The sequence below is a fragment of the Dermochelys coriacea genome, chromosome 28 (genome assembly GCF_009764565.3).
Source record: "Dermochelys coriacea isolate rDerCor1 chromosome 28, rDerCor1.pri.v4, whole genome shotgun sequence".
NCBI classification, from domain to species: Eukaryota; Metazoa; Chordata; order Testudines; family Dermochelyidae; genus Dermochelys; species Dermochelys coriacea.
The window spans coordinates 70950-86281 of NC_050095.1; the positions used below are offsets into that span (position 1 = coordinate 70950).

Consider the following 15332-nt stretch of genomic DNA (forward strand, 5'->3'; position numbering starts at 1 on the left):
GGCCAGAAATGAGGGGTTCAGGGTGCAGGAGGGGGCTCCAGGCTGGGGCAGGGAGTTGGGGTGCTGGCTCTGGGGTGGGGCCAGGGATGAGGGATTTGGGGTGCAGGAGGGGAGTGAGGGCTCTGGGCTGGGGGTGCGGGCTCTGGGTTGCAGGAGGGGGCTCCGGGTTTGGGAGGGCTCAGGGCTAGGGGTTGGGGTCCAGGAGGGGGTCCAGGTTCTGGGAAGGGGGTGCAGGCTCTGGGGTGGGGCCAGGGATGCGGGGTTTGGGGTGCAGGAGGGGGCTTTGGGTTGGGGGGCTCAGGGCTGGGGCAGGGGGTTAGGGTGTGGGCTTACCTTGGGGGGCTCCCGGTCAGCAGGGCTAAGGCAAGCTTCTTGTGTGTCCTAGGGCACCGCACTGCGCCCTGGAAGCGGCCAGCAAGTCTGGGTCCAAGGCGGGGGGCCAGGAGGCTCCATGTGCTGCCCCCCAACCCTGAATTGGCCAGTCCACGGCCAATGGGAGTGCAGAGCCAGTGCTCGGGCCAGGAGCAGCACATGGAGCTCTGTGGCCCCCTTGCCTAGGAGCCAGACTGGGGCGCAGTGCGGAGCCAGGACAGGGAGGGACTCGCTTGCCCTAGCCCCCAGCACCGCGACCGGGGGCTGACCAGAGCCGCCAGGAACCCTTTAGGACCGGGTACCGGACACCTGGTCACCCTAATTTCAACCCCAGGGCTGCCCTGCTTTGCCACTGAGCAGGGCACTGAGTGCCCGTGGAACTGGGGGGGGGGGATGCGCTGGGTCCCCTGGAACTGGAGGGAGCCACAGGGTCCCTGTGGAATTGGGGGGTGCTGGGTCCCCTGGAACTGGGGGGGGAAGGGCGGTGCTGGCACATATGTGCTCTGAGCTATTTTTAAATAAACGACTGTGGAAACCGCCCGCCCCGCATTGTGGTTGCCAAACTTCCAGCCAAGCCCACCGACAGACCCCCCCAGCTGGGCGCTCGGCCCCCCCTTAGCTCCCCTGCCCCCCCAACTGGGTGCCCGGCCCCCCTCTTAGCTCCCCCGCCCCCCCAGCTGGGTGCTCAGAACCCCCCAAGTTCTCCCGGCCCCCCAAGCTGGGTGCTCAGACCCCCCTTAGCTCCCCCACCCCCCAAGCTGGGTGCTTAGCCCCCCCAGTTCTCCTGGCCCCCCACGCTGGGTGCTCAGACCACCCCCAGGTCCCCCGCCCCCCCAAGCTGGGTGCTTGGCCCCCCCTTATCTCCCGGCCCCCCAGCTGGGCGCTCCGACCCCCCCCAGTTCCCCCGTCCCCCAAGCTGGGCACTCGGCCCCCCCCCAGCTTCCCCGCTCCCCCAGCTGGGCGCTTTGTAGCCTGGGGTTTGGGTGAACCCCCACCCTATGTGTTCCAGGCCGCCGCAGGTCCCCACCGTAGGCTGCTCCCCTGTGGGGCCCCTCGCTGTCAGTGCCTCCTGCTCACGGGCCCTTCGCAAACAGCTCCCAGGTCACCGCAAGGACAGGCCCCCGCCCCGGCACCCGCCTCCTGCCTCGGGCAACCCGCCCCCCAAGTCACCACAGAATCCTTAGTACCAAGGAGAGAACCAAGGAGTCCTGGCTCCCAGCCCCCATCCCCCCAGCACCCTCCTTTTCCAGAGCCGGGGGGGGGGGTCTGCAGTCCCAGCACCCAGCCCTCCCTACACCCAAAAATAAAGGCTTGTCCAGTTAACTGGTAAGTGGGTCCCTGGATAACTGCTGAGGAGCGGGGGCTGGTGGGTTTGGGGTGGAGGCTGGGAGCCAGGGGAACTCCTGGGTTCCCTCCCCGGCTCTGGGAGGGGAGTAGGGGGCTGGTGGGTTAGAGCAGGGGGGGCTGGGAGCCAGGACTCCTGGGTTCTCTCCCGGGCTCTGGGAAGGGAGTGGGGGGCTGGTGGTTTAGAGCAGGGGGGGCTGGGAGCCAGGACTCCTGGGTTCTCTCCCCGGCTCTGGGAGGGGAGTGGGGGCTGGTGGGTCAGAGCAGGGGGGCTGGGCGCCAGGACTCCTGGGTTCTTCCCTTGGTGCTCCAGTTTCCCTCCCATGTAGCGGGGTGACGGTGACCACGGGGGCTGCTGCGGAACAGGGGGCTGCTGGCACCTCTGCCCCCCCCGGTGGGGGTTTTCACTCTCCTGTGATATTTTGCTCTCAGGAAGCACGAACAGCTATGAAACACGCAGCGTGCGATAGGCACAATGGTGGTTGTGCTGAGCCGCTGTGGGGCTCAGTTCCTGCTTTCTCTTGCTGTATTAGCTGCAACGTGGGCCGGGGTGGGCAGAGGCCCTGCTGGGTGAGAGACCTTGCCATGGCTCAGGGCTGCTCCAGCCCAGAGGGTCAGCACAGGGAGCGGGGAATCAGGCAGGTTGAGGAGCCTTCAGAGACAGGGTGGCAGGGTGCGAGGGGCAGGTGGGTAGCGAGGTATGTCTGGGGGTAGGGGGTTGGCTGGGGGGATGGGTGTGGGGATGGCGGGGGCAGGTGTCCATCCATGTCCGTCCCTCTCGCCTTTGACTTTCCCAATGGGTCCTAACTGGAAGCGAATTTGGAGCGCGGTGGGGTGGGGAGTGTTTGCCATGAGCCGTGTCCTTTTGTCTCTGTTAGGACAACCCCTTCGGCTGAGGCCCCATCCCACCCCACGGCAATAGACACAAACCCTATCTAAACATTGTTTTCTCCAGTAGTGTAGGCGTCACCTGCACCGTGTTCCGTCACTGGGCCCCAGCCCCAGGAAATCGCTCTGGTGAAAATCCTGGGGTGGACTGTGGTGTCGGAGGAGGGAGGACCTAACTGTTCCCAGCACAGGGGCGGGTACGTGGGGTCTCCATGGGTGTGGGTGGGCACCCCTGTGGACCCCTCGCCCTCATCTGTACCTGCAGAATCGCAGGCACTATGCCATGGGGAGGGGAGTTGGACGAGAGCATCAGAGATGCCTGAATTAAGATGCAGAGGTCCCGGGTTTGATCCTTGGTGCTGATGACCCAGGGCACCGTCTCTGCTCTCGCCGGGCTGGAGGCTAATCGCTATTGTACTTAATCCAGGTCATTGATGAAGTACATTGATGAGGTCAACTACCTGAAGGGGGGTCCAAAGAGGATGGAGCTCGGCTGGTCTCAGTGGTGGCAGATGACAGAACAAGGAGCAATGGTCTCAAGTTGCAGTGGGGGAGGTCTAGGTTCGATATTAGTAAAAACTTTTTCACTAGGAGAGTCGTGAAGCACTGGAATGGGTTCCCTAGGGAGGTGGCGGAATCTCCTTCCTTAGAGGTTTTTAAGGTCCGGCTTGACCTCCCTGCTGGGATGATTTAGTTGGGGTCGGTCCTGCTTTGAGCAGGGGGTTGGACTAGACACCTCCTGAGGTCCCTTCCAACCCTGATATTCTATGATTCTCTGAAAATAAACTCCCTGCTGATGAACTGGGAGTGGGGGAGGAAGCAAAGACTGGCAGATCACTGGTAAATAAGTGTGAGGCCAGGACAGTCGTACGGCGCTCAGCTGGGCCCAGCCAAACCCAGTGAGATGGATAACACAATCTGGGCGCAGTTATACATCGGGGGATGAGGAAGCCAGGCCGTACCACAGCATGGTGGGGGACTGAATCCTGGATAGCGGCGACTGGAAAGGACTTAGGGGGCATGGTGGGCAAACAATTCCACCCGTGTGCCCAGCGCGATGCTGCGGGAAAAGAGCCAATGTGATCCTCGGATGAAGAAATGGGTGGACTGAGAGGAGCAGGGTGGGGAGTTTACATGGCGCTGATCAGATGGATACTGGCTACTGCGCCCAGCTCTGCTGTCCAGGTTATCAAGGGGAGGCTGAAAAGTTGGCAGAGAGGCAGAAAAAAATCCCGAGTGATTCAGGATTCAAGGGCTGGAGGAAATGTCTTTACAGTGAGGGACTCAATGTGTTTCGCTTCTCAAAAATCAAACTGACTTGCTTCCCATGTCTACGTTTTCAAGGGGAGAAAATACCAGGTACTAACAGGGTCTTTAACATAGCAGATAAAGGCAGAGCAAGAACCAATGGCTGGGCGTTAAAGCCAGACAAATTCTGGCTAGAAATCACAATTGTTCACAGTGTGGGTGATTAACCGTGGGAACAAACTCCCCTGAGCAGTGGTGGATGGTCCCTCTCTCAGACTGGAGCCTTTCTGGGAGATGCTTTAGTCCAGCACAAGTGACTGGGCTCCATGCAGGGCAAGCTGGCCAGGGTTACGCAGGAGACCCTGCTGGTGTAATGATTTCATAAGAGACTAGCTGATTTAATGATCCCTTCTGCGCCAGGATTTCCATTGCCACAGGGCAGAGGGAAGGTCGGCAGAAGGTCTCTCTCTTGGTGGCCTGTGGGGGGCGCGGGTGGGGGCAGCCCTGGCAGTTTGCTCGGCCGGGTTTAAAAGGGGCAGACGACGTAACTCTTTTCTAGCCTGTGACATTTCCGGCGATGGCTGGTTTCACAGGTGTGATGGCAGGTTGACAACTCTGAATGCTTTGAAGGGCGGAGAAGCTGTTTTCTGTTTGTGGCTCAAACTCAGTCACGTTGTCCAGGGAAGCAGCCCGCGTCCTGTTTGGTGCTTCCAAGAGTCTCTCATCTGCCCTCTGCCAAACCCCCTGACAAAACTTCTGAAGTAAAATCTGAGGCCCGGCGCCGCAAAGGTGTTTGCATGAGTTTCTCAGAAACCTGCCCAGGGCAGGGCTTGGCCTCACGGCACACGGGCACTGCCAAGGGCCGCAGCACGTCTCCTTGCGCCTCTCGTGCGTTCTGGGGCCAAGCTGCCTGCAAATCGTGCAATCGTGAACTGTGTGTCAGCTCCAGCCAGTTTTACCCTCAGTCAGGATTGCAGTGTTGGTTCCCTAAAGGGGCCATGGGGGCCGGACCCCAGCTGGGATCAGTCCTAAGGGGCAAGATCAGCTGGGGGAGGCAGAGTCTGTGCCCTAGGCCGGCACTTTGTAAGAATGGCGACATTTTAATGGTTTCCATGATTTTTATTTTAGGGGGGGAGCTGATTCTTGGGAATCCTTCCCGCAAACAGCCTCCAACCTAGACCAGTGACATTTCCCGGGATCCCCATGAGACACGGCACTTTCCACGTCAATACAGGTAAGTGTCTCTATTCTAGAGCACATAGGAAAAACGGGTGTTAAAGAGTCACAGAGTATTAATCTTAACCATAAGGGTGCTACTCCTTCCCTCCGTCCATCCCTCCTTCCCTCCAACCATCCTTTCCTCCCTCCCTCCCTCCGTTCATCCCTCCAACCATCCTTTCCTCCCTCCCTCCTTCCCTCCATCCATCCTTACTTCCTTTCCTTCCTCCTTCCCTCCGACCATCCTTCCCTCCTTTCCTCTCTCCCTCCCTCTATCCATCCTTCCCTTCTTTCCTTCCTCCGTCCCTCCGTCCATCCCTCCTTCCCTCCGACCATCCTTTCCTCCCTCCATCCTTCCCTCCTTTCCTCCTTCCCTCCCTCTCTCTGTCCCTCCCCCCTTTCCTTCATCCATCCTTCCCTCCTTTCCTCCCTTCCTCCTTCCCTCCATCCATCCTTCCCTCCCTCTCTCCGTCCATCCCTCCTGTCCATCCCTCCTTCCGTCCCTCCTTCCCTCTGACCATCCTTTCTTCCTTCCCTCCTTCCCTCCTTTCCTCACTCTCTCTGTCCCTCCCTCCTTCCCTCCATCCATCCTTCCCTCTGTCCCTCCTTTCCTCCCTCCCTCCCTCTGTCCATCCCTCCTTCCATCCTTCCCTCCCTCTGTCCATCCATCCCTCCTTTCCTGTCCCTCCTTCCATCCCTCTGTCCATCCATCCCTCCTTTCCTGTCCCTCCTTCCATCCCTCTGTCCATCCATCCCTCCTTTCCTGTCCCTCCATCCATCCCTCCTTTCCTCCGTCCTTCCTTCCATCCCTCTGTCCATCCATCCCTCCTTTCCTCCATCCCTCCTTCCATCCCTCTGTCCATCCTTCCCTCCTTTCCTCCCTCCCTCCCTCTGTCCATCCCTCCTTCCATCCCTTCCTCCCTCCCTCCCTCTGTCCATCCATCCCTCCTTGCCTCCATCCCTCTGTCCATCCATCCTTCCCTCCTTTCCTCTGTCCATCCATCCCTCTGTCCCTCCTTTCCTCCCTCTCTCCCTCCATTCCTTCATCTCTCCTTCCTTCCATCCCTCTGACCCTCCTTCCCTCTGTCCATCCATCCCTCCCCCTTCCATCCATCCATCCTTCCTTCTGAAAGATTTCCTTCTCCCTGCCCCAGGAGCTTGCTGGAACCCGAATCCTGGTAGCAGGCGCAGTTCTTTGGTGCAGGCCTGTTCGCCCCCCCCACCCCACACACGCAGTCTCTGAGTGAGCAGACCCAAAGCAGGCCCCGAGCCGCAGACAAACACAAACAGACCCTGCAGATAGCACCTTTGCACAATCCCCCAACGGACAACGTGGTGGTGGTGGAGGGGGCGGGGGGCGGATAAGGTTTGTGGCTCAACCTTGCTGTAACTTCTGAGAGTGAAATATGAGGCAGGTTCCCGCTATAGTCACCCCTGCTGGTGCCTCTCAATCTCAACCTGCTGCAGCCCCCCCCATCCCAGCTCTGGGTCCCCCACCCCCAGCTCTGCTGGTGCCCCTCAGTCATGCCCTAGACTTCGCCTCCCCACAGTTTGGTGGGTGAGAACCGGATGATAACAGAGGAAAGATAATTCCTTCAAAGTATCTTGTTTGCACAAATGCTGAGCTGTTTTTTCCTCTCCCTGCGCGAGGTTGCCCCCCATTGCTGCCTGCGATCTGTGGCTGCTGACTCAGCCGAGTCCTCTCCTCACTGATGACATTGGAGGTGCAGCAAACAGCTCAACATGGCTTTGCCGCCCTCATGGCCTTTGAAGAGAGGAGATGCAGTGTCTCACCAGGGCAGAGGCCGGGACTTTGTTCAGCCAAACACTTAGCAAACTGCCAGGCTCAGATTCCCTCACCCCCAAGGGCTTAGCTATTGCCTGAGAAATGCAACTGCCTCTTAACATAGATTTGTTAACAACAGCTGTTCTGTTCCCCTGGGTAAATTGCTTTAAATCCAAGTGAGTCAAGCCACTGACACACATCAGCAAGCAGGAGATCTTGTTTTAAATCATCAGTTTTAATCTCAGTGCTTCTCTGGCTGTCTCTTTTGCCTTTAGAAAAGGAGTACTTGTGGCACCTTAGAGACTAACAAATTTATTTGAGCATAAGCTTTCGCGAGCTACAGATGAAGTGAGCTGTGGCTCACGAAAGCTTATGCTCAAATAAATTTGTTAGTCTCTAAGGTGCCACAAGTACTCCTTTTCTTTTTGCGAATACAGACTAACATGGCTGCTACTCTGAAACCTGTCTTTTGCCTTTGTACTTCATTATTTTCCTAAAGAAGGGTATATTCTCATTGGTTGATATAATTTGGGTCCTTTCTTTTGCTAACCATGACGATACAGTGTATCTATCCACATTTAGTCAAGCAGTTACAAGCATAACATACTTTTATCAGTCCTCATTTTAACATTTATTGTGATGTTAGAAAATGGTGAATGACACATTTCCTATTGACAAGATGAGAAACTTTTTACTCGTCATTTAGTCATGCTGCATTTGGGTGGAAACTGGAATTCAATGCACAAAACCAGCATTTTAAATTTGTTTTTGTTGCATATATCAAACTATTTTACATGTGCTGGACATGTGAAGAGAAAAAGGAAGTTTGTCAAACTATGTTTTGCATTTAAAACTGATGGATTTATTAAACAGAGGAACTATTAGTATCTGCAGTTAAGTGAATTGAACTTATTGTTTCTGGTCACCTCACCCTTCAAGGTTTTAGAATTAGTAAATCTCATCCTCACACCTAGTTTTTATTAAGGTATTGGAAGAGGAAAAACAAGCTTTCCTGCTTTTTCAACTCCCAATCCATGTCACACAGAATCATAGAAGATTAGGGTTGGAAGAGACCTCAGGAGGTCATCTAGTCCAACCCCCTGCTCAAAGCTTTGAACTGAACTAGCTGAATAAACTTCAATGAAGAAAATATTCCCTCTGCACCTCCTGAAGAAGCTACTGGCCTCACAAGCTAGCTTACTTCATCAACAAAATCTGGTTTCCGGTGCTTAGCCAGTGACATCCACCAATTCAGTGGTTTCATGTCCTGCTTGAATATTGTTGCCGCTGTTGATCTGAGTGGTTCACCAATATTTGGGGTGCAGTGGGTTGTTTCCATTGGGGGGGAGAAATTGATGATGGACTCAAGCATTTATTTGAAGCCATCCTGTTTATTTACAAAGAACCACAGCCAGCACTCTGCCCAAAAGCTCCTTCTCTTCACCATTTCTCAATGTTTCTCTGGCTGTCTCTTGGGACTTCCTGCTGTTAATTCTGTGTGCTGCTATGGTCTTTCTCCTCCCTCTTTCACACGGACCCAGACCCGGCTCTCTCCCTTCAGCAACCAGCTTTCTCACTTCAAGGAGAACCCCGCAGACTTGGGCTTGGTTTTGTGTGGGTGGCTCCTAGTGTTTCGGGCATCTGTTCCACAAAGGGGCTCTGTTCCTCTGTACATTTGTCGTGAATTCAGGATGGCTGCTACACCCACCAGCTTCAATTAGGCTTTGCTCAATCCCCAGCATAATAACAGGGTTACTTTTAAAAAATAATTATTAAAAAATTAAAATTAAAATTTAAATAAAAATTAAAAAAATAATTATAATTTTAATACATTATAGTGCACCTCAATCCAGAATTGCAGCCCCCTGCTAGCCCAGCCCTGGGCTCCCCCCAGCTCTGCTGGTCCCCCTCACTCCCAACCCGCAGCCCCTGCCAGCCCAGCCCAAGGTCCTCCTGGTGGTAGTGCTCTGTACAGGGTGGGTTTCATAAGGCCAGATGGATCCATTGTGAGCCTCTCCTCTTCCCTTACCCAAGCCACAGGATGACTCCCTATTTAGGGATTGAAATTAGGGGCTTGGTTTTCAGCAGAACTGGGCCCTGGCCGATCTCTCTCCCGCATGACCCCCCCCTCCCAGCTGCAGTGGGGAACTCCAGGAGCTCAGCAACGCTGAGGATCAGATCCAGGTTTGTCTCTTATGCGCTGTCACGGAGTCCCCGGGCGATGCTCTGGACCTGCTCCCTACGAAGCCAGGCAGGACTCTGGGGAGTCTCCTCTTTGGGAGCAGCCTGTCTGCAGGACACACAGCTCACCCGGCTTCCCCCTTCCTGGGTCTGACCTCGGAGCATTCAGCATCCTCTGCCCTCCGTGCGCTTCCCACAGCGAGTCCACCCGGGCGGGGTCCTGGGGAAGCCAGAGGGTCCTGTCCCACAACTCTGCAGTCAGACGTGACTCTCAGCCAGCCAGTAAAACAGAAGGTTTATTAGACAACAGGGACATGGTCTAACACAGAGCTTCAGAGTAGCAGCCGTGTTAGTCTGTATTCACAAAAAAGAAAAGGAGTACTTGTCACACCTTAGAGACTAACAAATTTATTTGAGCATAAGCTTTCGTGAGCTACAGCTCACTTCGCTGTAGCTCACGAAAGCTTATGCTCAAATAAATTTGTTAGTCTCTAAGGTGCCACACATACTCCTTTTCTTTTTAACACAGAGCTTGTAGGTGCAGAGAACAGGACCCCTCAGCTGGGTCCATTTTGGGGGGCAGCGAGCCAGACAACCACGTCTGCACTTCAATCCATGTCCCCAGCCAGCCCCAAACTGAAACTCTCTCCATTCCCCCCCCCACCCCCGGGCTTTGTCCCTTTCCTGGGCCAGGGCGTCATCTGATTCCTTTGTTCTCCAACCCTTTAGCTCTCACCTTGCAGGGGGGAAGAGTCCAGGCCATCTGTTGCCAGGAAACAGGGTGTCGGCCCTTCTCTGTGTCCAGACCCCTGCCAACACCTGCCCTCTAGGGCTCTGCAAGGATCATACACCCTCATCCCACCACCTAGATACTTAAGAACTGCACAGGGGAAACTGAGGCACCCCCACACTATTCAGAGGAAACATTAAGAACAGTCCCACTTCGTCACATGCGCCTGTGTCTCAAGCCTGTGGTTTCCCTGAAGAGACGTCTGCTTTTCTGCATTGGCCACCCCTGTTAGTGTGACTTCACCCTGTTCCTCCCTGCCACTGCCCTGTCTATCCATCTGTCTGTTATCATTCACTTGGGCAGGGAGGGTCGTCTGGGCAAAGTGTCTGCCCAGCGCCAGGCACAGCAGGCCCTAATCCCTGACTTGGGCGACCACAGCACAGAGACAGGCTGGCTACAATGGGCCAGGCGGCCCTGCGATAGAAAATGGGGTGTCTTCTCTTCAGCTTCACAGAGGGACGGTTAATGACCAGGAAGAAACCTACTGTGGGGGGCGATTATCCCATGGCTGCCACTGCAGGTTCTCATGCCAGGGTGCTGCCGCTGCAGGAGACAAGACGGGCCTCGGTTCCGGTCCAGCCAGGGGCTGCCTAAGGATCTCTTCCCGTAAGTACCAGCTCTAGCAAACAGGCTTTCTCACCACGAGCGGCTTCCACAACAACAGACTTTTTTGTGCATGTTGAAATTTTTCACGGGTTTTGGCCAACTGAAAATTTGACAAATCCTCCAAAAGTGTCATTGACAATGGGCATTTCCAGTTCAACCCAAAAGCCATTTTCCACTGGAAAAGATTTTTCTACCCTCTCTGCGAAGTTATTGAATGAAGAGATGTCCAGTCCTCACGTTCTCCTTTATCCCCCAGGAAAAGGCAGAACAAGATGCAACGAATGGACAAATAAAGACTGAAAAGAAGTAGCTAAGGTTCAGGAGTGATGGGAATTAACCTCAGGACTGTGGTGTATTGAAAATTGTATTGCAATTATAAGCTGTCACTTTAAATCACAGAATATCAGGGTTGGAAGAGACCTCAGGAGGTCATCTAGTCCAACCTCCTGCTCAAAGCAGGACCAATTCCCAACTAAATCATCCCAGCCAGGGCTTTGTCAAGCCTAACCTTAAAAACTTCTAAGGAAGGAGATTCCACCATCTCCCTAGGGAACCCATTCCAGTGCTTCACCACCCTCCTCTTAAAATAGTGTTTCCGAATATCCAACCTAGACCTCCCCCACTGCAACTTGAGACCATTACTCCTTGTTCTGTCATCTGCCACCACTGAGACCAGCCAAGCTCCATCCTCTCTGGACCCCCCTTCAGGTAGTTGAAGGCTGCTATCAAATCCCCCCCTCACTCGTCTCTTCAGCAGACTAAACAATCCCAGTTCCCTCAGCCTCTCCTCGTAAGTCATGTGCCCCAGCCCCCTAATCATTTTCGTTGCCCTGCACTGGACTCTCTCCAATTTGTCCACATCCTTTCTGTACTGGGGCGGGCCAAAACTGGACACACTACTCCAGCTGTGGCCTCACCAATGCTGAATAGAGGGGAATAATCACTTCCCTTGATCTGCTGGCAATGCTCCTATTAATACAGCCCAATATGCCATTGGCCTTCTTGGCAACAAGGGCACACTGCTGACTCAGGGGTTTTCCTGGTCCTACTTGCAGGCTGGGGGCTCTGTAGGGAAGCAGGTGATCTGGGTCTAGCATTGGCCAGTCTGCAGATGGCCTACCACAAAATGGGGTGAGTTGGGCCTTTCTGCCTTATGGAGCAGCCTGCTTTCTCTCTCTCTGTTTGGGTTTGTGTGTGCCAGGGCTCTGGATTCTGAGAAGTAAACTCGTGTTGCTTTGCAACCCTCCAGCAAGAGTATTTTATGTTTTTAATTTAACGTGCGTGCGCGTCTGCATATGTATGCCATGCACAGACAGGGGCCAGCTGACTCAGGGAGGGGGGAGGATGCTCCAGCATGTAGAAATTAGGCGTCTCTTTCTTACAGCTCCTCAGATCTGGGTTGTATGCAGGAGCCCGATGCTGGGACAATGTGAGACCCCAGAATGTTCCCACGAATCTATTTAATCCTGGGCTGCTCTTTGACCCCACGGCCAGTGGGACGAACTCACTTCTTCCCTGCTTTCTCCTAGGTTGAAGACGGGCGGCGCTTGGAGAGATTGTGGGTCACGGAGCCACGTGTGGGGCAGCATCCAGTGCTCGGTGGGGCCGATGTTTCCCTGACCCTCGCAGGACACTGCCCCAGCTTGTCCCTCGTGTGGCCTGGAGCTTCCCAGCAAGATGACCTCCAATTGCAGCAAGAACAGCAGCTCGGAGGACCTGGTCTTTGTGGGGCTGTACGCCCTCATCTTCACGCTGGGGCTGGTGCTCAACCTGGCCGCGCTCTACATCTTCTTCCGCTGCAGCAACGTCCGCTCCTTCACCACCGTCTACATGAAGAACCTGGCCGTCTCCGACCTGCTGCTGGTGGTGTCGCTGCCCGTCCGGATCTATTACTATAGCAGGCGGCCCTGTCTGGGAGTCCAGGTCTGCGAGATCATGGGGCTGCTGCTGCTGGTCAACATGTATGGGAGCATCTTCCTGCTGACCTGCATCAGCGGGGACCGCTGCATGGCCGTCTGCTTCCCCCTGCACCCCCGGGTCAAGGCGCTGCGCAAACAGGCCAAGTACATCTGCCTGTGCGTCTGGCTGCTGAGCTGTGCTGGCACCGTCCCCACCTATTTCACCCAGCCTGAGAAAGGGGAGCTGATAGAACACTGCTTCGACAACCAGCCCAAGTACGTCACCCAGCCCAGCGTGTCCTCGGCCATGGCTCTGTGCTTCGTCCTGCCGCTGCTGGTCATGGTGGTCTGCTCCTGGGCCCTGCTCCGAGCCATCCAGCGCAGCGCAGCCGCCCAGATGGAGCTGGTGAACAGCGCCAAGATCCGCAGCATGATTGTGGCCAACATCACCATCTTCCTGGGCTGCTTTCTGCCTTTCCACCTGGTGCTGATCTGCTACCAGGTGGATGCCCTGCAGGGCAAGATGCTGGACCTTTCCTATCGCTGCACCTTGCTGGTGGCCTCCGCCAATGCAGCCCTGGACCCGCTGGCCTATTACTTCGCCACCGAGACCTTCCAGCGCATGGTGGTGATGGACAATCTGCGCAAGGCCTGGGGCTTCCACAGCGACAGCGCCGAGGGGCAGAACCGCTCCCAGACTGCACTTGGGCAGTGTATCTACCTGCAGAACACCACGACTTTGCCTAACAGCACCTCACTGGTGGGCAGCCCCAACAGGGAGCCCAGGAGCTAACTGGCCATGGGGATGGGCTCCCCTGGGCAGGGCACAGGGCAGTGGGACATGCATGAGCAGGGCTGGGAGCAAGGGAGGTGTGCAGTTTGGTATTTGGGCATCCCAGGCTAGGTTTGTGCGGGGACGCGGGTGTCGCTGGCTCGGGTTACGATGGGCACTGGGACGTTGCAGGCTGGGTTTGTGCCAGGTGCTGGGATAGGGGCATCACAGGCTGGGTCTGCACCAGGTGCTGGGGCATCGCAGGCTGGGTCTGCACCGGGCAGTGGGACGGGGGCGTTGTGGGCTCAGGTGGCACTGGGACCTGTCAGTGGCAGTCTCTTGGCTAGGGAGATGTAGTGCTCGTTGCCCTTTAACTCTGCTCAGAGTCTCGCCTGGTCCCTTCCTGTTTTCACCAGACTCTGTTAACCCGTGGGAGGTGTTATAATCAGCAAGGGCCCAGCTGTGAACTGTCACCCTGAGCTGCCCAGGACTCACAGCCCCATCCCCTCACCATGGGGCCCAGAGACCCCAAGCTTCCCTTTCCCCCAGCCCGGCTTGCAGCCGCCTCTCCATGCAGGGAAGGCTGCTCAGGGAGGTGTGTATGTGAAATTGGGCAGAGGGGGGTGTTAATTTGGGCTGAGCCTACGGGGTTGTGGCATGGGGAGATGTCTCTCCATCCCGGCTCCTCCACTGCAGCCTGGGGGCCAGCATAGTGCAGCATTTCCGCTGTGTGAGCTGATGGGGTTTGCCCTGAGGTTTCACGCCAAGGCTCCTGGCAAAGGCAGCAGGAATTTCCCCTCTGAGCAGCAAGCGCTTGTGGTTAAACCGCCCCACCCCGGTGCCACAGCTAGTCGGGCCTTGCCTGCAGAGAATGACTCAGGGCTTAAGCAGCAGCTGCTCCTGCTCTGGGCTCCAGGGGTCCCCAGTTCAGTCTGCTGGCATGTCTATTCTGAGCAGCGTCTGAACCCCAGTGTCCTGTCTGGGCCAGCACCGGGGTGGGACCAAACCCAGAGCTTGTGCATTAGACATGCAGCCTGTGCCAGCCAAGCCCCGCTGAAATGAGCTTTAATTTCTGCACAGGGCAGGCCAGGGTTTTGTGGGGCCAGATTTCACAGGAGCGCAGCTCCCATCTGGGTGCATCAAAGAACTTTTGTCTGCTGGGGGGTGACCCTCTGGGAGCTTGAAATTCTGGCCTTTAACTGCTCGGCCTGGCCAGTCCTGACTCTGGCCTGGGGTTTCGAACAGTCTCTGCGACAGCCCAGGGGACAGCCAGGCTGGGCAGGCAGCTCAGGAGAGCTGCAGCAGCCCCCAGGAGCTGGTGCTAAGAAGGACGTCTCAGCCCAGCCTCGCGTTTATGGCGGGGAGCCAGGACTCGGGCTCCGTGCCTGACGCTTGGCGGGAAGCAGGAACGAAGGGTTACACTGGAACTCCTGGGCTTGCCAAATCCTGCCCCTCCTAAATGGCTCAGGTTCCCTGGCAGTGCAATGGTGTTAATGCCACCTGGCCTCCGGCGGGGAGTGTGTGTGTGTTTTCACGCCCGAGATGCCGGGGCCCGGTGGAGCCCCACGGCCCGGCAAAGGGGCCGGAACTCGGCCATTTCGTGACATTTGCACTTTAGCGCCGGCACAGAGGCAATAACCACGTCGGGCCAGACGGTGGTATTCAGGGGGCTGCCCCCGTTCCCTTCCCCTCCACAAGCCTCTGCCAGCATGGGCTGGGCATGCAGCCAGGAACCTCCCCCCATGGAAGGAGGAACAGGCGGGTGTGTGTGTGTGTGTGTGTGTGCGCGCGCGTGCGGGGGCTGTAGAAATAATGCAGGAGACTGAGGGGTTGGACGGGGCAGGGCTGTGCCTGCACCCTGGGGCTTGGTCCTTGTATTTGCAGTGACTCATTTCCAGCTCTGATGGGGCTGGTTCTTTTAAAGCAGCCGCAAATAAATAATAATTTTGAAGCAAGAGCCAAGTGTGACACTGCAGGTCACTGGGGGCAATGCCGGGGTGGGGGGTCCTCAGGCAGGGAGCGTGGCTGCTAACTCCCCTCCCCGATGCTTGCTCCTCCACCCCCCTGAGCTCCCAGACCTTCCACCCACCCCACTGCCCCTGATTCTGGTGCCTTTTGCTGATATAGGGCAGGGGGCCCAGCAACAGAGCACCTGGCCTGTGAACTGGTTTGATTTATGTGTGAGCGTGTCCATTGGGGGGGGGGTTGGGTTGGTCCAGGGGTGTCTGC

General features: G+C 56.3%; 1 protein-coding gene across 5 annotated transcripts; it reads left to right on the top strand.

The window, feature by feature from the left end:
- Window positions 1-1377: 1377 nt before the first annotated feature.
- LOC119849248 (lysophosphatidic acid receptor 6-like) lies at window positions 1378-15058 on the top strand. Of its 5 annotated transcripts, XM_038386076.2 has the most exons (5): window positions 1378-1698; window positions 2672-2801; window positions 4981-5086; window positions 10274-10433; window positions 11963-15058. In XM_038386076.2, the coding sequence occupies exon 5, from the start codon at window positions 12111-12113 to the stop codon at window positions 13122-13124; it is 1014 nt and encodes a 337-aa protein (XP_038242004.1). In that variant the 5' UTR covers window positions 1378-1698; window positions 2672-2801; window positions 4981-5086; window positions 10274-10433; window positions 11963-12110; the 3' UTR covers window positions 13125-15058. The 5 variants fall into 5 exon arrangements, 4 of the variants coding, with proteins under 4 accessions (XP_038242004.1, XP_038242003.1, XP_038242005.1 ...); XM_038386075.2 differs by lacking the exon at window positions 2672-2801; XR_006277373.1 differs by lacking the exons at window positions 2672-2801; window positions 10274-10433; window positions 11963-15058 and adding an exon at window positions 6721-7172.
- Window positions 15059-15332: the final 274 nt, after the last annotated feature.